This window comes from Amblyomma mixtum, chromosome 7, assembly GCF_055824585.1.
Source record: "Amblyomma mixtum isolate Tamu chromosome 7, ASM5582458v1, whole genome shotgun sequence".
Lineage (NCBI taxonomy): Eukaryota > Metazoa > Arthropoda > Arachnida > Ixodida > Ixodidae > Amblyomma > Amblyomma mixtum.
The window spans coordinates 62,757,690-62,781,319 of NC_143018.1; the positions used below are offsets into that span (position 1 = coordinate 62,757,690).

General features: G+C 45.8%; 1 protein-coding gene across 4 annotated transcripts in view; it reads right to left on the minus strand.

The window, feature by feature from the left end:
* Src42A (Tyrosine-protein kinase Src42A) overlaps positions 1-23,630 on the minus strand; it is an 81,035-nt gene that overhangs the window by 9,181 nt on the left and 48,224 nt on the right. The window contains exons 2-6 of one of the 4 annotated variants that reach the window (XM_089552800.1): positions 13,594-13,715; positions 12,589-12,752; positions 10,263-10,289; positions 6,918-7,103; positions 2,907-3,228 (exon numbers count right to left, since the gene is read on the minus strand). In XM_089552800.1, coding sequence (XP_089408926.1) covers positions 2,907-3,228; positions 6,918-7,103; positions 10,263-10,289; positions 12,589-12,752; positions 13,594-13,715 — 821 coding nt within the window. Of the gene's footprint in view, positions 1-2,900; positions 3,229-6,917; positions 7,104-10,262; positions 10,290-12,588; positions 12,753-13,593; positions 13,716-23,630 lie in introns of all 4 variants that reach the window. The other 3 variants (XM_089552799.1, XM_089552802.1, XM_089552801.1) reach the window with 3 other exon arrangements.

Consider the following 23,630-nt stretch of genomic DNA (forward strand, 5'->3'; position numbering starts at 1 on the left):
ATTCATCTCATAAGCTGTTAGTCCTGATCCTGGTAGGCTCTGCCTCAGCTTTAATGCTGATAGCATTTAGGCTGTCATCAACCAATTTCCAGTTTCTCCGTAACGAAATTCACTGATTGGTCGAGAGAGGTCACATGACCTTGCAATGTCACCACAACCTGCCCACCGTGACAGATGGACCCCCAAAATTTGAAAGTTGGCCCACCCGTAAAAATTCGAAGGACCCCAGAAATTTCGGAAGTAGGTTTACCCCAGAAAATAGATTTAGGTGGATTAGTGGGTGTTGTTGGGTGGATTAAGGTGTATTAGTTGGTTAGATTAGTATAATCCCATTTGATAATCCAACGGAAGGTACTGGAGCATTCTGGAAGGTGATGACTGATGACTGATGCATACCATATAAAATCAATGAAACCAGTTCTAAGCAGGGTTTTGGCTGGAAATTCACAAGAGCGTTAGACACTCATTGCACACACCATAACAGGCAACCTAAAGGCTATCACATTTTCTGCTTTAAGAATGTGGTTGAGAAGGCTACCGAAGTTTTTTTATTTTTATTTTTTTGTCAGAAACAGCAATTTTGACGCTATCTTTTTTCATAAAAGTTTGCAACAATAAACGGCCACATTACACTCTTTCACACACTATTTGGGGAATTTGGCCTCTTGAAGTCTATCACTCAAGTCCTCAGCAGTCAAAATAACTCTACCTACAAAACCTAAGACAAATCATCCACAGGATTGGAAAACGTGGAGTGTCTATCCATGAAACCGCCACAATTTGTGGGCAACCAATCCTGGTTGACTGCGAGGCTTATCATGAATGCACACTTGCAAGAAGGGTCAAAGATTATTTCATCTAATTTCCTGAGAGAGGAAAAAAAAAAAACATTTTGAAAAGCACTACAGCCTTCAGAACGAGGCACTAGTTAGCCTTCTCGCTGTTCGCTTTGTACTGGAGACTTTTTGCACATCTCCCCCCCCCCAGAGGGCTATGCACATGAAACAAGGCAGAGGAACAAGGTTAAGGCTGGACTTCTATGCAACATAATATGAATTTATTCGATGATGAATAGAAATGGCAAGCTTACAGCCATGGCAATGAGCTTAGGCCTCATAGCTCTGTATTCTGTACAACAGACGTCTATTCCAGCTTGATACGCTCTCATGCGCTCACTAATTAGAACCATCTAAGCAAACTAGCGTGCCTGCAAATCTGCCACTGCTCTGCAAATAGCTGCCATACAAAAGGCTATTCTTGCATCTGTGGTATTGCTGTGGTAGAAGCACACACCACAATGGTTTTGGGCACAAATGCTCTTGCCTCGCAAGCGGGCAGCAGAATTCCACACTGGGTCAACATATCATAAACGCTTCAGGCACACCAGATAAAACAGTGCCATACAGAACAGCCAGGCTCTCATGCTGTCTGATGGTCGAACGAGAAGTAGCTATGAAGCATGTCCTTTCATTTCTCTCTGGGAATGAACTGCTTCTCTATGACATAAAGCAGGCAAAAGAAAGGCTACAGACAAACAGAACTCGCAAGGACAAAACTAACTCGCAAATGAAGTTTGTAGAGAGCGTGCATCTATATATGCTGCCCTAGATCAAATATCATCATCATCAGCCTTACTAGGAACACTGAAGGGTAAAGGCCTTTCCCATGTCTCTTCAGTTAACACGATCCTGCACAGCTGAGGCCACCGTATCCTCGCAAACTTCCCAATCTCATACACCCACTTAACTTCCTGCCATCCCCTGCTCCGCTTGCCTTCTCTTGGAATCCACTCCGCTACCCTTAAGGACCAGCGGTTATCTTGCCTTCGCATTACATGCCCTGCCCAAACTCATTTCTTCTTCTTGACTTCGACTAGAACATCATTAGCTCTCATATATTCCCTGACGCACTCTGCTCTCTTACTGCCTCTTAACATATCATCTTTCTTCCCATAGCATGCTGCACTGTCGTCAATTCAAGATGAACCCTCTTTGTCAGCCTTCCCGTTTCTGCCCCGTGGTTGAGTACTGGTAAGATACAGCTGTTATATACTTTTCTCTTGAGGGATAGTGGTAAACTGATCTGATCAAACAGTACCTGCTAAAGCCCCTGCACCCCAATCTTATTCTTCTTGTTATTTCAATCTTGCGACCCCGATCTGCAGTCACTACCCGCCCTAAGTAGATGTATTCCAAACAAACAAAAAAAGCAAAGAAAAAAAGCTGCATAAGACAACAAGCACCGCTACACAGCAAGTGTCAACCAATGTGAGATTAATCTTGAACAACCGTAAATGAGTGCCTGGATAATGTTCCCTGCATTAAACTAGAGTTGCAAGTTAGCACCCATCCTTGCACTTCCAATAGTATGACTTTGCCTCTGTGCCAATTTACATCACGAACGTTCAACCAACTAGCCAAATCTTCCGAGACGAACTACTTGTCCTAGCCTCTAGGATGCTGGCATCTTGGCAATTTTGCATGAAGTGTCTGCGGGTGACCTTTGGGTTTGGGGCAGGACAAGCCTGCTGAATGCAAGGGCTGTCAGGACATCTGTCGCGCAGCGTTGATGATCAGGGTGCAAGAGGTGCAGTTGCCTCGCATTCCAATTCAGTCAGTCACACTTTGTCCAGAGCAAAAGCAAATGTGCTTCTTTCTTTCAGAACGAAAAGCAGGGCAAGGGAGTGCAAAACATGGCAATCACCACAACTCTCACCAAGGAGTCGTTAGGAACCCCCTTCTCTCCAAGCATACCGGGCCGAGTGTGAACGGGGAGTGAGTGAGTGAGTGAGACAGAGAGAGAGAGAGAAAGCGGGCGAGTGAGAAGAAGGAAGAGGGGGCCGTGCTTGGCTGGTCCGGCGGCAGGCAGGCGGCAGAGAAGGAGAGAAGCGGCCCACTCACGCCCACCTTTGATGAGCCGCGCCAGACCAAAGTCGGCGATCTTGACGACGTTGGCGTCCCCCACGAGGATGTTGCGCGCGGCCAGGTCGCGGTGGATGTAGTTCTGGGCCTCGAGGTAGGCCATGCCGGCCGCGATCTGGGCGGCCATGTCGATGAGCTGGGGCAGCTGCAGGGAGCGGCCCTTGCCCTGCAGGAACTCGAGCAGCGAGCCGTGCTTCATCAGCTCCGTGATGATGTAGATGGGCTCCTCCAGGGTGCACACCGCGTACAGCTGCACCAGCTTCTGGTGCCGGAGCTTCTTCATGATCTGCGCCTCTGCCAGGAAGTCCTGCAACATCACCGCAGTTGGTGTGGCTGTGAGAGACTGGCTTGCACACGGTCACAAGGGTAGGCGCACAAAGCTCACAGCAAAAAATGCATGGTGACCTTTCTTTTTTTTTTTGAATGTCTGAATGACTGACGTTTTTATCCAAACAAACAAGGTCTTTTGCTCACATGGAACACCATGACATTGCAAAAATGGCCAACACAAAATTCCTGTGCAAAGGGCACCACTATTGTATGTGCAATTTTTCACTGTACAGTCGCCATCAAAAGTAAATGAAAGGCGACTTTGTCAAAAAAATTCAATTTCTTTAAATCTAAAGCATAATGGTCCATGTTTGTTGGTGCACAGTGCAAGTCGCACAATCACAATTAGTCAACACATATGTATTCAAGGATGCATGAATTGAGCGGGCAATGATTAAATTTTTTCGTTAATACTGCCTTCCATTTACTTTTGACGGCACCTGTACATTGTTATCAAATAAATAAGTCCAAGCATCCACCTGCAGGCCTTCCTTGCATCATATACTTCTTTTCTTGCCATTTTCCCCTCCCTCCCATCACTCCTACAAACAGCCGTGCCTATTCAAACAGCTACTGAACAGCTGTTGAACACATGGACATCCTGCAACATGGAATGACTTCTACTTACTACGAATGACAGACATGCCTCATGGAAAGTGCCAGAATTAAATTTTGTAGCGTGGTATCTGCAGAATTACCAACTATCATCAGCCAAGCATTGTGTCAAGCCTCATCTGCCTCAGCAAGAAGTGAGCTTTGAACGGACACTATAGGCAATTATCAAACTAAGCAGGACAGGTATATTCCTCGGGAACACTACCAGCCTCATATACTGCTTGCATGATAACCCATGCTGGGAAACTTTTTTCTTTAAAGAGCCAAATGAGAGGTGATGGTGCATGCGTGTCGTACTTCTCAGATATTTCTCAGCCCATCTAAAAGCATATTTGCCTTTCCATTGCGAAAAAAAAACAAGGAAGACCATAAGCTCGCATAGCGCTTCACAAGTTAACGACAGGCATATGTCTGCATTAGCGCATAGTAAAAATAAACAAACACTTTGCGATTTCACAATGCCTGCAGCCTGTGCAAAGTAGCCGGTTCAAGTGAAAACGAAACCATTTCACTAGCCACTTAGAAAGCGCACACAGCGTCAATGTCTTCGAGCTTGTGTCCTAAAGCCATACGCAGCCCGAGTGCACACAATGTGAGGCGAAAGATTCAACGCTCGTGTTTGCAACTAACCTTGCTCTCCTCCGTCTGTCGTATGCTGTTTCAGTTACAAGACCCTTCACACTGTCGACTATACTCGCCATGCTTCTTTCCTCGTATTTTGACTGTAACTGCCCACAGAGACTGCGAAATAGCGTTCCTCCAGAAAGCTCCCGAATACATCACTCGTCGCCGCTACATGAGCCTTCAAGTGGCTGCACCAAGTGTACACCGCTTTTACACAATTTCCTGTCAACCCAGTGGGCAACTGAATCTCCCGTGGACGTCCTGGGGACGTCCGAGACGTCTTGCGGACGTCCATTTGAGCTTCAGTGCCCATTGGGAAAAAGTTATTTTTTGTAAAAAAAAAAAACAAACATATTTGCTACTGCGCAACCCTTACCTACCAGCCTAGCCTAAGTATTCCCCTTTAGTGCCCCGTTAATTATGTCGCCATTCACTGCCGCCGCTCATAGTTATGACCGCAGATAGCCCTAAGTGCGTCCCGACATTAGTGCCTGCCTGGGTGGCAGAGCTGTGACCACACGGGTTGGCAGGCCCTTGGCATGCTCCTTCCCGAACAGTGCCACGTATGAGCCAAGAATCGACTATATGCTGGTCAATTCACCCTGTGAATGCTTACTCCCCGAACTTAAAGGTGCACTGAACAGGAATCTAAACTCGTCTTTTTGCCCCGGGAACTCGATCTACACGTTCCTAGCATTCTTAGAAACTGCGATTTATTGCCCTGTGTGGCCGATTTCCCTAATTAAATCGAATTAACGTCCGGCTCCCGCCTTTTTCTTTTAATTCTCCCTCGTACGGTGGGCGGAGTCGGCCAACGCGTGGAGTCTCTTTCAGCCAGCTCCGTGGAGGCATTGCTTTCGCTTTATTTTGTTTTTTAGGTTTCCGTGAATAAATAGTTTTATTCGCAGATGATATAGCCACAAAATAAGCCGCCAGAAATAAAAATACGCGCGGACTATTTGCTACTACGGATTACTACGCATTACTCCGCCGAAGGCAGAGCGGCAAGCCGCCACGGTTCTGGGTGAAAGGCCCTCCTCGCGTTGGTCAACCTCTGTATTACAAGGTGTTGCAGCATATTTGAGTCATTTGCTCATGCCGTCATTAAAAGTAGTCAGAAATGACATTTTTAACCTATACTTGCCAATAAGGCTCAGAGCAAGGTACCTAGAGACATGTAGAAATAAAACTACACACAAAAAAATGTGCATGCCAGAAAGGCAAAGCATTACTTTTGACGTCTAATTCACTAGAACTGCCTTCTTCTGAAGTTCACGTGAAGCAGCCTCCAGCAAGAATGGGGTCTGTTCTATGTACTTAAGTTTCCTCCTTTGCCAACTCAACCACAAATTCCCTGTTCCAAACTACGCTTTGCTCCCCTGCAAATCCCACAGTTTGTGGATTCCACCTGCATATACGATACACCACAAAATCCCCCCCCTGTTCTCAGCCTAACAGTGAAGTCAATGTCAGGTGCTTTGTATACGGAATGTAGTAGATTTGAATACCAGAGCTTATGCTTATTCTTTCTAAGTTGTACAAGTGTCTCCCAGCCTCGCCAAACACTGCACAATAATCAAGTGCCATCCCTCGAGAAAATATGCAGAGTCCTTTCACGGACGCTGCATATTTTCTATGCAAAACTGAACATCAGAATCCTTAAAAGAGCGAGCGCTCTTCCTGGCCCGTCTGGTACCATGAACAGTTGTGCCTTCAGTAAAGATAGGTATAAATTCTGCCTTAACTCCCCAATCACCTGAGGCAAAATATTTCAGTAAGATATATATTTGTCTGAGCGCTCACTCCCTTTCTTATGCTCTCACCAATTCATTCCACTGTTCCATTATGAGTGTCAATGCACTGCAGCTTCTGTGTTGCATTTAATAATTCCATGCTACATCCAAGAGAAAACAACAGTAAGTTTATATCCAAGCACTTCTTTAAAAATCGTTTATTTGCTTCTTCCTCTCACTGATCTGCTCCCTCTCTTCCTCTATGAAAAAACCTTGAAATGCACAGATCCTTCAACTTCACGGGGCCATTCATTGCAACAGCTGGATACAGAAGTTCCTTAGAGATTCTTTCAAAGGCTACTCCAGCAACAGATGGATTTCCATTCCTTAAACAACGGATTCCACTTCTAAAAAATAAGTGCAACACCATTTTAAGAAAAGTGTACACTCGGGGAAAAAACTAATCGGGCATTTGTGAAAATTGCATCTGAAATGACTTTAAGCTACGATACATGTTGTGCTTTCCACAATGCCGGGCAAGTTTCATTCCATAAAATTAGAGGGCACCGCAAACATTTACCATTAAACATAAAAAAAGAAATACTAGAATGCGGCTTAGAGTTTTACATGACACCAAGCACAGAGCCTGCCTCAAGTCCCACAGACACCTGCCGCTATAGAAAGAACCGCGCACCTTGGGGTCCATAGTTCCGGGCTTGAGCGTCTTGATGGCCACGGGCGTGGTGTTGTTCCACAGGCCCTCCCAGACCTCGCCAAACTGGCCCTGTCCAAGCTTGCGGACGAACTTGAGTGAGCTCCGCTCAATTTCCCACTGGTCACGGGTCGAGTGTGACAGGCCGCTGGTCATGGGCTTCTCCACCTGTGGCAGACAGACAGACAGACACATTCAATAACATGTTCCCTGTAATTAAATTATTTGAATGTAGTTTTCGGAAAAGAGCATCTGAACGACCCAGCCCTTCGCACAAATGCTTCAAGTATGCGTTGCTTCAGTGCCAGAAAGAGGCTCAACAAACTGACTGTCAGGTCAGTTGGTAAAGCGTCCTGAAAATCTGAAGCATGGGAACAGACAGGGAACAACACGGGACAGGACAAGCATTACGGAAGTGCTTGTCCTGTCCACTGCTGCTGCCCCTTGCATTCTCCCACACTTTAGATCTCCAGAATGAGGCCATCTGTAAACCTGAACCCTGTAGAAATAAGGTTGTTTACAGCACTTTCTACTGCACTGTCAATAAAAATATCTTTACCTCAATGTCAAATAAAGAGATAAAACTGCATTTAGCTCCCTTAAAGATAATCAGTTAAGCTCATCAACTATCACGAAAGCACGGCACCACTATATTTTCAGTAAATTTACACCACAACAATGAACAAAAACATATATACATAATCACCTGTGCTACAGACTAAAGAAGCACTGGCATCATTAACAAACACAGCAAACATTCTTTGTTATGTCTAAGGAACACAGCACATGCCTTATAACAGTAATGCAAGAAAGGCATACTGGTATTCGAATTAGAAAGCGCTACAAAGAGATTGCAGGCACCGCAGAAAAGCAAAAAGAGGGGGAAAAAAAACTCTGATAGAGCAATTTAATCATGACGAGGCCCTACTGCCGTACTGTGACAAAGTCTCTTGACATCTATTACAGCAACTGAGGTAGGTAGCCAGCATAACAGGGCTAAGCATGTGTTTAATTCTCAACATAAGAACTTTTCCGGTTGAACGTCACTAGCAAGACTACCTCACTGCTATGTTATGCTCAAACTTTTACGTGGGCTGTACTTCACAAGCATACACCCCAGATCCGTTCTCTCGCATTAAATTAAAACAATCACGTGCGCCGTCGTAAGCAATGCTGGAAGCTTCCACTGATGCAGAAATTTCTTTGCTCAGCCTATGATTCAGCCAGACCCACATTACTCTCTGCCCACACTCGCAACAAACATAGAGGAAAAAGTGCACGTGCGGGTAACTCTGCAAATTATGCAACTAGTTCTCAGTAAGTGAGGTGCAAACCTGTGGCTATGGTGCATCGAAAATTGTGTAAGCATCGATACAGATGTTCTGGACAAGCAACAACATCCACAAAACAGAGCCTCATGCAGTTAGTCACACACAGAAATCCACACACTGCAAGGGTTCCAATCGGATACATATCAATTGTCCCGCTTGTCCATTATTCACCTCTGCTGCCGCAAGTGTTATCGACGTGCTTTCAAGCTGGCAGCAAGACAAGATACATTAAGATCTGGGCATTGCAAGGGAGTGCTGATATCGGATTTGAAAGTCTTTCCACCAGTTGCCTTGTGCTTCGAAGCTAGGTAAGCAGCCTTGCTTGGAATTGGAACACTTGATTTCCACGGCAGCCTGCCTCTAAGCTTGGCGTCTCTCATTTCAAAATCTACTTGAGCTTGCTAATATCAGATTGCAGGATATCACCTAATTGCATTCGAGCACTTAACTAGTAATTCTCAAACACTCAGTGGGAATGCAATCACAAGTTCGCAGTGATAAAGAAATAACAAAAAAAAAAATGGGGCAATAGCAGTGCTGATGTGTTTCCCACTTCCTCTCCTCTGTTTCCCTTTCATGCTGTAAACTTGCTTACGTCGGTGAGGTATGCTCCGGGGGACTACGCAAGTGCTCAAAACGAACAGCACGTCACCTACAGCTACCCTGCTGAAGCACCAGTTTCATGGTATGTTTTCAAGTAAGGCAAACAAGTACTTTCCTGATCCCTACGTAGATGAAGCCAGCATTTAGAGCACGCTAATCATTCAATACCATCGGCAGCAATCACTCACTCAGTGCAGAACAATGAAAGCTGCACAGGCAGTTAGGCAAGAGTTATGGGTTTCACTAAATGGGGATCGCCAAAGGGACCACAGTGTGCAAGGACATGTACTCGTAAGAACTGTGAGAAGTTGCAAGAGGTGCACAGCAATAGCGGGGTGCTTGCTCTTTAGATTAGACAAAGGCACAGTTCTCACACCAGTGACAGATACTGTAGTAGGAGACGGGGAAAAAAAACAAAAAAGAAAGGTCTCAGCCCGTGCCACTGAACATCACAGACTTCACAGGAAACGTGACCAGGGTCGGCATGTGATGCCCGCGAGTGATGCCTTACAAATGGAAAATGACTTCACAGCTTACGCAGCTTAAATTTGCCACTGCTACTACAACTTCAATCATGGAGCTTCATTCAAAAAAACACCAGCACCAGGAAAACAATCAGAGTGACCTCTCTTGACGGATCTAGCAACAAAGACGTCTAGACTGACGGCTCATATAGAAGAAAGGGGAGAGCTGGTTCCTCAGAGAGAAAATTACCTGCTCCAGACAGAGATATGAAGTTAAGCAAACCAGCCTACATGTCAGAACTAGAGCCAGAGCGGCATCTAAGCAAACAACATTGATCTCCAGAGGAAGCTAAACTGCTGCCAACATAACACAGTGAAGAAGAAGGCAAAATGACTACCAACTGCTAATTCTACTTCACACAGCCCGAAACGTACTCTAGAAACACCTCAACTCAGCGGTCAGCCAGTTTACTTTAATGCAACAGCACATCAACAAGCAAGCACCCTAGCAGAATATACAATAAAGTAGCTTAGTGGTGGAGGCTAACTACAGGTGGAGCCACAGGCAACGTTATTCACACCAGGCCTCGGAGACCACCTTATCGTCATCCAAGGACACCACCCTGTGGAGCGCTAAGCCCATCGCTGATGCATGAAAGACAGTTGAATGGGCCAAGCCCCTCGCAAACACGTCCAACTACGGTGTGAAGTTAGTAGAGAGGTGTAGAAGAAGCGTGCTGCTGCAGCAGTGAGGAAGGAAAAGAGAGAGTCAAGAGTGCTTTCAAGGCTGACAAGGACAAGCGATGAGAGCTTCGCATGCACGCAACGAGGAAGCTAGGACACGGACGCTCGATGCCAGCATTTGCCAAGCGCAAGACATACACACTGGTGGAGGAGAGAAAGCCGATCGGCAAACTCGGGAAGACTACCTGCAAGACGCCTCGATAGAGGGTCCCCTGTGTGGAGAGAAGAGATGGAAAAGAGAGAGGAGGGAGAGAGAGAGAGAAATATGAGCACAGCGATGGCTGGAGAAGGCACAGTAAAGAGACTCTCTCAACATCGAAAGCTGAACACTACGGAACAAGTACGCAAACACTTAACCCAAGACAATCTCACAGAAACTCTTGACCCGACATCGCGCCAGGTTCCACATTTTGTTTACAGAAAGAGATTCACAGCTCAGCTACAAACATGGCAATAAGAAGAGGTCTTGGGCTGAAGTAGTGCTCAGCTACAAACATGGCAATAAGAAGCAGTCTTGGGCAGAAGTAGTAGTATAGGACAAGTTAAATTTAACACCACTTTCCTCAAAAACAGACTATGCATGCAGTAAAGACACCCTGAACATACAGCGCTGACAGACAAGCAATGAAGGAGAGATGAGACACACAGAGCACCCGTCTCAGCTTCGGGAGGTGGTGGGTTCGACTCCCACCTCCGGCCAGATACCCACCCGTTTTCTCAAAATGGGTACAAGCTATGGCCCGGCCTGGTGCACGGCTTCCTAGGGTTGCGTTGCTTGGGAAAGGAGCCTGCACCTTCAAATCCCATCACTGCGGGCTTCAAGACAGGCACAAAAAGGGCCACAAGTTGGGCTTCTACCGCACGAGGCGGATTTAGGGTTGTTTGACGGCGGAACTTATCTCTGATCCGTCAAGGCAACTATGGTCTATGACCCTTTTCCCAAGCATCTCACCCTAGAAGAGCCGAGCACCAGACCAGGGGAAATCTTATACCTATGAAAGAAACCGATGGGTACCCGGCGGCACTGTCGAACCCAGCACCTCCCGTCTGTCAGCGTTGCATGTTCAGAATGTCAAACCAACTTGCCCAGCAACACACCCCGTTCAAGTAAAGACACTCCAGAAGTCAAAGTGCCTTATGTCGATGAACAGCATAGATGCCAATTCGGACACTAGCTGAGCTAACGCATCACTCTCGAGTGACAGGCAATGTGAAGGCAATGCTGCACAGGCTTCCTCCGTGTTACAGAAAGATGAACAGCCATAAGGACTATTCCATAACATTCTTCACTGATAGCACTGGCAGCGGCCATCCAATGCACGATACAAAGAGGCCAGTTTTCTGTGAGGTCAGTAAACCAAACATGACCCGAAATTCACGCTTGGCTGAAAATGGTTAACAGTTACTGCTACTGAGAGATGCTGATGAACATCCATTGTTAGGAAATTTAGACAACTGCCTGTGAGTGAGGCAAGCTGCTATAGGTTATTCCATTGACAAGAAAAGTACAAAATACCAGCACTTAGTTATTAATACCCCATACATGTAGTGGCAGACTTAACAGCCATTTAAGTTATCTTGACCATCAGTGGCCTTCGAAGTATCCATGTCCTCCAGACCTCAGTGCTTATTTTGTTTCCATTTGTTTTTAACTCATTCCCGCCTTGTTCTACCTCTCGTACCTTTCTTTGCCTGCATTCGTAGGTCATGCACCATTGGTAATAATGCACACATACTGAAAGATCACTCACCTCTTCACAGGTAAAGTTAATTTTTTTCTATCAAGAGCAGTCATGAGCTAATTAAAGCTTCTCTGCCGCTATCACAAATGCTATCATAATGCCTTTAAGGATACAGTATATATAAGAGAAGAAAAAATTGAAAGCTTTTACAGCTACACGAAAAGCAGAGCTGGTGCTATTATACAATACAATTGCCCAAGTTCACTACATTTAGCAATCCATGGGTCCTCTAGGCACTCTCTCTGAAATTTTAGGCGATTTCAAGGCTTCGATGACGGCATTTTCAAATTCAGAAGCTTCCTTGCATGATTTCTTGGTCCTGTGTGATCCCTGGTTCAGAAAAGTTCTGCCAACAGTACATCCAAGACACTAAGAACTGCTGCCATTTTTGGCACCAGAACAAAGCACTGATTAAACACCTGTACACACAATTAAAAATCGCCCAGGTTCAGTTGAACTCTCACAAGGACATAATTTGCAGGTTGTCGAACAACAACAAAAGAGAACTTTCTTACTCTTGAGAGGCGGGTGGAGGGGGGCGGCTCTTCCTGGGTTTAAATACCGCAATTAAATCCCAGCCTGTTACAGCATTAACCCTGTGTGAGGACATAAACTTGCAGGTCCGGATTTGAAAGCTACAAGCACTTGACAGCAGACAGTTAAAAGCTCAAGAACCAAGCTTTGCCTAGCGTGCCAAGGGAGCATTGGCGTTACAACTAGTAAAACAAAAACACGCACAGAGAGTGTGAGAGAGAAAGGGAAAGCGTACCTGGACGCAGGGCTTGCGCAGGTTGACGCAGAGGCCATCAGCCTCGTTGGCATAGTGGTCGACCAGCTCGAGCAGGGTGCGGAATGTCGTCCGCCGGGCAATGAAGAAGCCACCCTCATCCAGCTGCCGAATGCGGTAGTGCTTCACCGTGTCACCATCTCGGACTGTGCGTTAAAACAGTGCAAAGGAAAGGAAAATTGGCTTTGCCACCACGTCACCAACCAAACACAGATACTACTTTTAATCACTGTTTTACAGTCAAGAGCACAGGGAAGCTGTATGGAGGACCTGCATTGGGGAGCTGTACAGCAGCACCCGCATTGCCACTAAAGCATATTGTGAGCACAAAGTCTCACGTTTGCTACCCTGCCAGTTTTAGAACCTTATCATGGGAGATGGAGACTGGGCACTTGCAGGCATGCGCTATTTAGTTACGAGACATTAGGGGGCCTAGCTCACGTAAGCACTCTGGCTTAGGTTCTCTCGCGAGGTGGCGTAAGGAGGCCTGCACACATTTTGCACATCTTCTGTGGAGCAGATCCTTGCTACAAGGCATCTGCCCTGGTTGACGCTTTTAGGTACAGCCTTCGTCAAAAGTGTGGAGCCCAAGAGTTTCACTTCCAAACTGTACGGTGGCGCTCTTGTAGCATCCGTGGAAGCCCTATGCTTTGAGAGGGCGAGGACGCGAGTTAATCTCACCTTCAAGAGATTCGAAACACTGGCAGCAATGCATTACGAGCTACACAGCATGGCCCAGAAGCGAACTCCTAGGGGTCTAAACTTCTGACAAAGGCTGTACGTGCTGAGGCACTTTAAAAGCACCAAATGGCCCATCCTGCTAGCCATTCCTGCAGCAAACTGCTGCGCGGCAAAGTTTGCATTTTATGCCACCAGGGACCGCCACTGCATGTGCCCCCCCCATCGAAGACTGTTTCCCGCGATGTGTAATCTAACGACAATGGGGAGGCTGTTTAACCCTGGCAAGAGGGAAAAAGGCCAACTCACCCGATAGGGAGAAGTCATTCCGACGGCTCTCACTGTCTCGCACCAGGAAGGCCCCGTGCTCATTCTCAGGCAGAAGGAGCTTCTTTTCTGCCTCAATGCGCTTGATCTTGCCAAAGTACCAACTGCAAAAGAGGAAAAGGGGAAGACCACCAATCACACAGGAGTCCCACTGAACAAAAACTCGAGAACGGGATAGATGCTATGGGAAGAAGGGGAAAAAAGGAAAGACAGAAGAGCTTGAACTCTGCTTTAATAGGCTAGAAAAAGCTTCCGACTTCCCGACCTCCTTCGGGTCAAAGGAGTGATCTCGAACGCTGCTTCCCCTCTGTCAAGCAATGAAACGTGGGCATGGTCAGGCAAGCCGAGTGACTGCATCCGCACACTAGGCCTGGGTCTCATTATTATGGTACCTGGGTACCCCGAGCCCCAAAAACCTCCTTATACATGACCGCACTGCAGCGGTTCATTGGTCCGCAGGATGATGCCCGCCAAAGTGCCTCCATCACGACAACCTCGCATGACAATGTTACAGCACCTCATGCATGAGAGATGGTAGTTCCTGTGCACACCCTTTCCCCTCCCCTTTTTCCATTCATTGCATTCCGTTGCAGCAGAGATGGGCTTAGTTAAAACAAAACGTCAGTCCAGAGCACAGCTTGTAACACTACGCGATGGAGGACATGCTACAACATGCCTACGCTACAGAAAACAGGTGGGATCATCCGTCTACATGAGCATGACGGAACAGAAGAATGGAAGGCTTCAAATTCAGGGAGTCACGTTTTTTACCAAACCCGATACAAAAAAAAAAGGCGGCAGAGCATTCTGTCCCATGACAAAATGCAGCTAGTGTAGTTGTGGATTGGCTCTGGAAAATGCACCACAGCCTGCTAGCCCCAGCAGAGCAAGACAACCAAATCAACTGTAGTAAAATGGCAGTTTGGGCGAGTTGGTTAGGTATCATGAAATAAAAACAGCGCAAGGACACAGGACGAAACAGAGAGAAGACACACGGCGCTGAGTGTATGTCTTCTCTCTGTTCTTGTCCTGTGTCCTTGCGCTGTTTTTATTTCACGAAACCAAATCAAAACTGCCAGGAATATTTTGAGCCAATGGTAGCTGTCGTCACCAGTATAATTCCAAACTGACCAGCAGGAAAATTCATTGTGAGGACACAACAAAACAATAACAGCAGCTGGCCTCGCAAGAAGAGTGCCTAACAGGGCTGGTCTATCCACTATCTTGACAAAAGGTGAAATGGCGCATAAACTGAGTGAAAGATGCCAGAATGAATGATACTGCTGACAGATAAACAAGGTCTATTGCAACAATCGCAATTGCAACAAGATTTCAATAGCGTAGAACGTAGGGCTAGCTAATAGTTGGTCACCAAATACAGTGTACAACAAGATGGGACACTAAAAAGAAAAAAGGATGCAAAAATACAAAAACAGAAATGAAAAAGTGCACAGGCCAAGCAGCTAAGGACAAAAATTAACACAGGATGCTGCATAACAGATGGTTGAGGAATACCTATTTTGAAGGGGCAGAAAAATATAAAGTGAACGCTCACACGCGCACCACTGCTGTTGTAAATGCGACAGGCAACCAGTAGTGTGCACTTCTTCCAGTGTTTCACAACTGTGCTACCGTCACCAATTGTGCACACAAAGCGATGTGCCAAGTGGCTTTGCCATGGCCAGTTTTTTATGCTGCGAGCATGCTTACATGAGTGACCACACTTTCACGTCTTGTCCATGTAAAAGTGGCCATATGGAAGCTGAAGGTCGCATAAACAATTCGAAATCAGCAATGAAAAAAAAAATGCATTTCTTCTGGCAGCCCCTTTATCAAGCCTCCTTCCTCACTGTTAAAGTGCACCTGTATTACTTCTATGGGCAAAAAGAAAAGTGTGATGCATAATTTGCTAACAATCTCAGCAAATTTGTTAAAACTATTTTAGACTTTTGCAAATAGAAGGAGACAAAATGCAGACCTAAAGAAACAAAAAAAAAGCCCACTCCAACCATCCCCTGCATGCCATTGTCCACATGACAGAGTAAACCTCACCCATTATTTTAGCTGTGATGGTTTAGCCAGTGGCCTGTACTGTTAAAGCCAGGCAGGTGGGTTCTGCCACAGACAACCACAGCTAGCCTATTAGTGCTGCAGTATTAAAGTCATGAATCATGCTACCGGCAGTATTTGAAGTGCAGGAAATATGAACGTCTTAACGCAAGGTAAACTCTTGACCAGAAAAGGAATAAATGCACACAAAAAACGCAGGACCTGGTCTGATGCTGTTATTGAAGCAAGCTGGTGACATATCAACCTGCCTTTAATGACAACTTCTATCATGGAAAAGACAACGCCATATCAGCTGTGTCGGAGCAGGACCACCATAATAAAAACCAAGTATGATACTAGCCAGAACACAATGTAGCCAACCATACGGACGCCCTTTTGAAATTCCTTTATATCTGAATGAATTTATTCAAAGAAACTGAGCCCGAAGTATTAATTGCCTTAACTGAACAATGATTAAGCACGCATTGATTTAATCTCCAGATGACCAAATATAAACTGGACACCTTTCACAGCGCTGAATAATCCTTCCAAAATTTAACGAAAGTGCATGACACCTATACCAAGAATATTTTAAGGCAGGTTTAATCAAACAGTAACACACGCAGCTGTAAAGAAACTAGCGCAGTCCTAGGTGGCAGCACAGTTGCACTAGTAATGCACTGATGGTTCTGCTTCAATGAAGTGAATCTTCTTCTGGCATAATACAAAAGGAAGAGCATTAAAGTTGCAAACAGTGTGCCAGCAATCTTGCACGCGTCATCTTCACGCACAAAAGTTCGGTCTTGGAAGGACACGGAGGTGGCAAGTGGCATATAAAAAAAAATGCAGAACAGTGCTCATTTTGAACTGATTGGTGCATAGTTCCAACGGAGAGCAAGCAACGTGAGGTTGGCACGGACACAGCATCGTCCTGCCTGCCTACTGATTGAACAGCACAGCACAATTTTTCTTAATTCTCAAGTACCAAGGCGCACCTTGTACGGACAAGCCAATGCTCGTGCGGCACTGTTTAAACGTACCAACAAAGCGCACATTCAGGTTGCAGGCCGACAAGCACACATGCAAGCAGACAACAGGCCTACAAGCAAAACAGCCATGAGACATGCCATGTTCGGTATCCGCATCATTCCAATCAAAACTGAGCATCCGCATCACCTCCCCAACAGAAGACACCAGGACAACACGAAACTGAGATGGAATTCATAAGGCAAGGTGCATTACACTGGCTGGCTGGACAAGAACCGGTGACAAGTGACTTCCTTCTTATTGACTTAGTGACTTCCAGTACTGACCTGTACACATGATCGAACACTAGTTTCGTTTGGTGTAAGATATGGTAAGTCGTAGGGAGTGAAGTACTCTACTGAAGCTATTGCTATGCTGCGACAGTGTGAAACTGCTCTCCCACAACGCAAATTTCCCACGTTTAATAAAAACGCCAGAAAACATTGGCCTTGCTGCCTCATTACATACAGCTTTGCTTCGTATTTCTCACTTCCCAAAATCTGGTCAATCGTTTTCTGGGCAAAGATTACACTGGTCAAACAATTTAGACAAACGGGAAACACATCGAGACACTTCTCTGGAATATCACTCAGACGGTTCACAACACCCGCTGTGTTTGCTCCTAATGCATGGGGAAATGCAAGAGCAACTAACCAATATGTGCACCGAGTCAGCATAGTTTTAAGCTACAGATTGTTGCAAAGCTCACAAAAATAGGCGCATGTTTCCCCTTTCTAACCCACTTGCTCATTCATACTTTCGCAGAAATGTGCCATTTGGCGATGCATTTCGTACAATGCCATGTTTTGTCATGTTATTTGTTTGTTTTGTGCCAAGCATATGAAGTGATCTCTCCTATAAAGAGGTGTCAGACCAAAACAGCAAGATCAAAAAAGTCCAAATGTCTGCTACGTTTCCCATCATCAAGCTCCCGCCCCCCCCAACCCCCAGCAACAAATAATGCTGCAAATCTTTGATACACAAGGTCACAAATTACTTGCCGAACTTTACCGTACAAAACAGCAATTATTCCTGGCAAACCAGGATAAAAACCCGCTTACAAATAACACCCCCGGGTTAGGACCGACTGCAGGCTAGCCGAGAGCAGGGGCTTTCACAGGCAACAAAATAACTGCTCGCATCGTTCTTCACGACTGATGCAAGAGCTGAGTGTTCGACAGCTGGCCGTTTTCCTGGCACAAGCACGTTCACAATGGCAACCAGAGGGACTTCAAAAACTGAGAACAAGCATTCCGTGAGCAACCATTCACAAAACAGGGCAGACCACACTGCAGGCACACAGCTTGGCAACGGCACAACACAGGAGAGAAAAAAAAAAAAAAAAGTTTCCAGAGCGTGGAACCACAGCCGTGCAAGACACGGGCCAACACGCACCCACGCACGCACACACAGAGGAAGGTTGAGAACGCTGCACATACGTACCTTATGCCCCTTTAACGCGTGACAAGTTCAAGTGCGATTAGAAAGAGAAGGAGGGAGGGGAGAAAAAAAAAAAGCGTGGCGTCAGCAGCGTCTGGCGAGGCAAAACTGGTATAATGTAAGAAGGGCAAGGCTCTCTCTCTCTCTCGCACACAAGCACACACACTAGGCACACTGCAGTACAAGTCCCCACACAACACACACGCACACACCAATGACGACAGCCAACAAACAAACAAATCACAACAGCAGCCAAAAAGGAGAGAGCCATACAGCATAGAGAGGGACTAATCTGGGCACGGCAGAGACAGCAGAGGCAGAACACAGCACGGGGTGTACATGGAAAAATAAAAAGAAATGCAGGGGCCAACCAAGGCTGCAAAGAGTTGGAAAAGCAGGGGACACGTCGGCTATTTGAGGAATGCAAAAAGGCAGAACAGATCAGATTAGCTGTATCAGAACAGTCATCGCAAAGCCGCACCAAAGGAAACTACCGAGCCCAATTGTAGTCTACAATGTTAACAACTGTCTCGGACACAACAAACACATAATGTGCATCTGTGGTCATTACGAATCCTCATGTAGAACACTCACAACTCAGACGCCTTCTTGCCTACCAAAGTTCAAACATACAAAGAAGAACCTTTGGACCTTCCTCTGGGGACTCATCTGTGCTTTGTGAAAAAATTTGCATGCATGCATGACCAGGTTCTGTGTGACGCGCACTGCTTCATGTGTCACTACCTGGAACAGCCTGCCAGGTAAATACAAACAGGGAACCTTTTGTAGTCACTAAAGAATCCCCCCTTCCCCTATAAAATGAAAAAGCCTGAGCAAAGCTGCATAGAAATGTGCCAATAGGCTAAACCTTACAGCCATTTCAACTCCGCTGCCACATTTACGCTGCAAAGCTGCTGGCATCAGGTCAGGATCTGCTTAAGCAACTAGTTAACTTTCCTTATTGGCTTAACTTCAATGTTTTACTGCTTGTTATTGTTAATGAGAACATGCGCAAGACGAGAGCTGGAACAGTGAAAGAGGCAGGTTGGCAAATACAACCAGACAGGATAAGAGACAAACACAGCACACGGGATACAACGAATACAAAAAAAAAAAAGAAGACAGCCCAAAGAGAAAGGAGAATAAACATGCTAAGCAAAGAGCGAACAGAAGCAACGTAACATTTTGCATTGCACAACTGGTAAAGTAATCAAAACTCTGATTATGTTAGGTCAAACATCTGTGGTCATTTACTTTACAATCTAATCAAGCAGGCTGGAAGCACTAACGCTGCCAGCATCCCCGAAGTGCCTTGCACCAAGCAGTCCAAAATGAGTAATGTCCCGCCCATGCAATATTTCACAAAAAATAAAGCCAGGCAAACTCGAGTGACATCTCTTATCTCTCAAAGTCACCGTCAGAGGGCTCCAGAGCTCGCTCCTTAATTAAATGCGACACGCCCGAGCGATTCATGCATCACAACAGGGCTGCAGCGGCCCGCGTTCATTAGCACCCCTCGGCGAGCCCATCAGCCACACTTTAGCCGACAACAGCCGCCTTCTGTCTGCTGCCATCTGCCTTGGCGTCTTCGACGCAATGAAAAGGAAGCGGCGCTGGAGAGACTTCCGTTAACTGAATTGACCAAGCTTGCTAGTACAACTACGTCAGAGAAAACTGGTGAGGACAGACGTGGGGGTGGGAGAGCAACGAAGCCAATGGCTCGCTCAGTTTTCTCTAGTGCCGAGCAACAGTTCCCTCCGCACATCATAACTACATGTTCCATCAAAAACAGTGTACAGTGGACAATTTGCAGGGCCATAATGAGCAGTATGGGCCTTTAAGTCGAAATACCATGGCTACCTTTCACTGATGAAAAACAAACAGCAAACAAAACAGGACATTTCGGGAGCCTGCTGTCCTTTAAAGCACCCTTTGAAGGCGACCAAAGTGCAATCGAACATCTCAAGGTTGTCTGCACAAGCCAAAATAGGTGACTAGCACTTCTTGCAATCCAGCGAGTACTTTTTACAAATAGTGTAGTCTAGTCTGAAGCGACCATTCCTGTAGGTTCCAGCTCTTTCATTCCTGTTCTGCTCATTCAGTGCAGGAGGCTAACGACAAAGGGAGCCATCAACTGCAAACGACTGCGAAACCTTGCATTTGTCACAAACCAACGAAGGTACAGGAGGCCAGAAAGCAATTTCCACCAAGCTAATCCACTACAGAGCGAATACAGACATTTTTCGAGGCGAGGTTTGCACTGAATCGGAAAAGGATGCCCCTGCAATGCACTTCCCAAGTGTCTAATCCAGTACAAAAACAGTAATAAATTCTGAGCACTTAGTACTACTCTGAAAGTGTCATTGCATGCGACAGCACCTGCACAACTCGGAACAGCTAGCTTTCGAGCACCAGTACTAATAGTGCCCCATTTAAATCATAACCTTCGTCCCTTTAAATCAGGCAGTGTAAAAGAGTCCGGCGCCAGCCACCCGAAGCACAATTGCCTCACATCAAAGCAGCGCAGTTCGCTCTCTCTCCCACTCCGACTTCCCTTCCTCAGAGACAGCAGCTCAAACACTCAGGCGTGACAGTGACCAAGCAGATTTCACTCTCGACACCAACGAAGTGGAACCAAGCGTGCCAACAGCAGCAGCCGTCAAGTGGTCCCTGACACCGTTTCAGGGAAGGCCAGCCACGGGCCGCCCCCGAGTCCCATTGTGTCAAGCAGTTCCCCTTTAGCCACTCTTCTGTGGAGGGGGGGGGGGACCTCACAGACAGCTGACTGGCTAGATTGACACAAAACGCTCTACACACCCACTCCTACTTTAAATTTGGTCCACTGAAGGTGTTGACAGAGAAAATGAGGAAGCTAGCTTTTGTCCTGCAATGTATGGCTGCCATCTCGCAGCCACACAAAACGGTGGCCTTCAAGAGCGTCAGGCTGTTCTTTATGCCCCGCAAGAGCAATTTTGCTGCCCACAATATTCAACTCCGGAAGGCTGCTGCTATCACGTGTGAAAAATAAGTTCGACCTGGAAGCGCACACGTCCTACATTTCAAGCTTGACAACTTGACAATGTAAAACTTTTAACCACCTTACTCACTCAAAAACACAAATGCCAGTTCAGGAACCCGTTACCATGACTGAGAATGAAGCCTTAGAAATTATACAGCACTACACAGGCTGGGCTATGTACATTCTCCCCTAGTTGTCCTGCCTTCCAAGATATCCCAAGTACATCCAAGATATCCCAAGTACATCCAAGATATCCCAAGTACATCCAAGATATCCCAAGTACATCCAGCCAGCTCCACATGTGACAGTGTTTGAACAAAACATGAGTTTGTTTTTGTGTCTAGGCACGTTGGTTTTTACGATAGATTCAAGCTCTTTTGAGCTGAAAAGTGAAAGTACCTGCAGCGAAGACAGCATGCAATGTCCTACGGTCATCCAATTGGCATTGAATTCATCAATGCTCTAGCTTTGCAGCAGGCATTTTAAGCTAATCTTTGCACAATTACCTCACAGTTCAGTTGTCATAAACCTCGGTTCTTCTCGCACATTAGTCTACTATCAAAGCATAAAATCACCGCAGTTCTGTTTCGAAACCAAAACGCAGGCATTCAAAACTCCCTTCAAATTATTTTTACCAATGCACTGCTTCAAACATAGGCAGTAATTAGTGAAAAAAAAAACCTCAACCACCATACCATGGTCCACAACAGTTCCTTCTTCGAAATAGGGTTCTTCCCTGCTTTTCACACAAATCCGGTTGCAACTTCCTGTAGAAACAGCGAAGCTTGGAGAGAAACCAGAGAAGGAAGTGTGCCCTCGACCTTCTTATCACCCGACAAGAGCTGCGTCAAGCTCCAGACTGTAGATAAACTTATTTGTTGTTTTCTTTTGGCCACTGGTGAGGCATGCTGATAACAAAAGAATGGAAATTCCAAGACACGATGCAAAGCCATCTAGCTGCTTCAAGCTGGAAAGGGCTGAGACTGTCACCGCTATCTTACCGAGTGTGGTGACATTTTTTAAACTGAATTGGTAAGAGGCTCAAGCATGCATCTTGAATAAACAGCGCGAACGAAGACGAGCACAAAAGACAAGAAAACGGACGACACAGCGCTGTGTCGTCCGTTTTCTTGTCTTTTGTGCTCGTCTTCGTTCGCGCTGTTTATTCAAGATGCTTAACCAACTAGCCCGCCAAAACGTGTCAAGCATGCAGCAAACAGACACAGCTAACAGAAAGAAAGGTATGATGATGAATAAAAATCTCCACGACTTGTGAGTAGCAACTGAAGCCAACAGGTTTGTTATTCACTAGTTACATGACACCACATTTGTGGAAGTGTAAGTCAGACTTGTGCACTCTAATGTGAGGTAGTCAAAGGAGGTGACCACTGTAAGTCATTGGTACCTATACATCAAGATCACTTTTTGTGTGCCCTAGCAACTTTTCCCCCTCAATAATAAATTTTGGCAACTTCGAGAATGCCACAAGACAGTTCAAGGGTTAAGGTGCAACGCTTATTTAACAAGCACATTAGCTTGCCCGATATAGTGCTGGTCCCTTTTTTTGGCCCAGCTACTCTCCATAGTATCACAATAATATCATGCAGCCTTTATGCAGCTCAAAGATTATCAGTGCAGTGCTACACAGGTGGTTTTGGCATAAACAGGCTACATAGCAGTCAGTGCAGCCTTTCCCTTTATGTTTTTGTTCAGGAACACTCATTTCTTTCTGGTGTCAAGGTGACTTGAATTCACTGTGTTTAAGAGAACTACCTAAAGAAATCTTTATTGCAGAAATTTAGATGCTCAAATGGTGGTATGGCCCTTATTTCTACAATATCATTCCATCAGTGTGACAGATCACGAGGCTAGCCACACTAACAATCTTGGCAAACAAAGTTAACTTCATACAGCTACCGAACTGCACAAAAATAATTTATTCATTCGCAAAGGCAAAGGAAGGAAGCCCCATTCTTGTATTACGACCACTACAATGAACAACAGAATTTGTAGAGCATCAAATTTAACTGCCAACAAGAAGAATGGTCCCGCTTTTCTTACACTGTGTGAACAGGAAACACAAGAAGGAGTTACACAAGAAGGAGTTACACAAGAAGGAGTTACACAAGAAGGAGTTATTTTACAACAGGTGGCAGCATCAACTGGTGACAAAGCCACAGCCAGTTTGAGCCATGCACTGAGAAGAGAAATGCAGACAGGCAGTAAGTTGAAGAGTTACATTGCATGAAGGTCAAGACAAAGAAAAATGACATCGGCAGAACAAAAAAAATGCTTGCAAAGCATGCATGCTACTCAGCCACTGTATGCTTAGGCAAGCATGCACCATGATCATTTAGAAACTCAAAACCAAAATATTCCGAAAAAAAAAGAAACAGGAACACGGAGCTCTCTGTTACCTTAAACAAAAGCAAAGAAATTGTGCAGCATAAGGATTCCCACAAAGGCATACAAAAAAAAAAAGTAA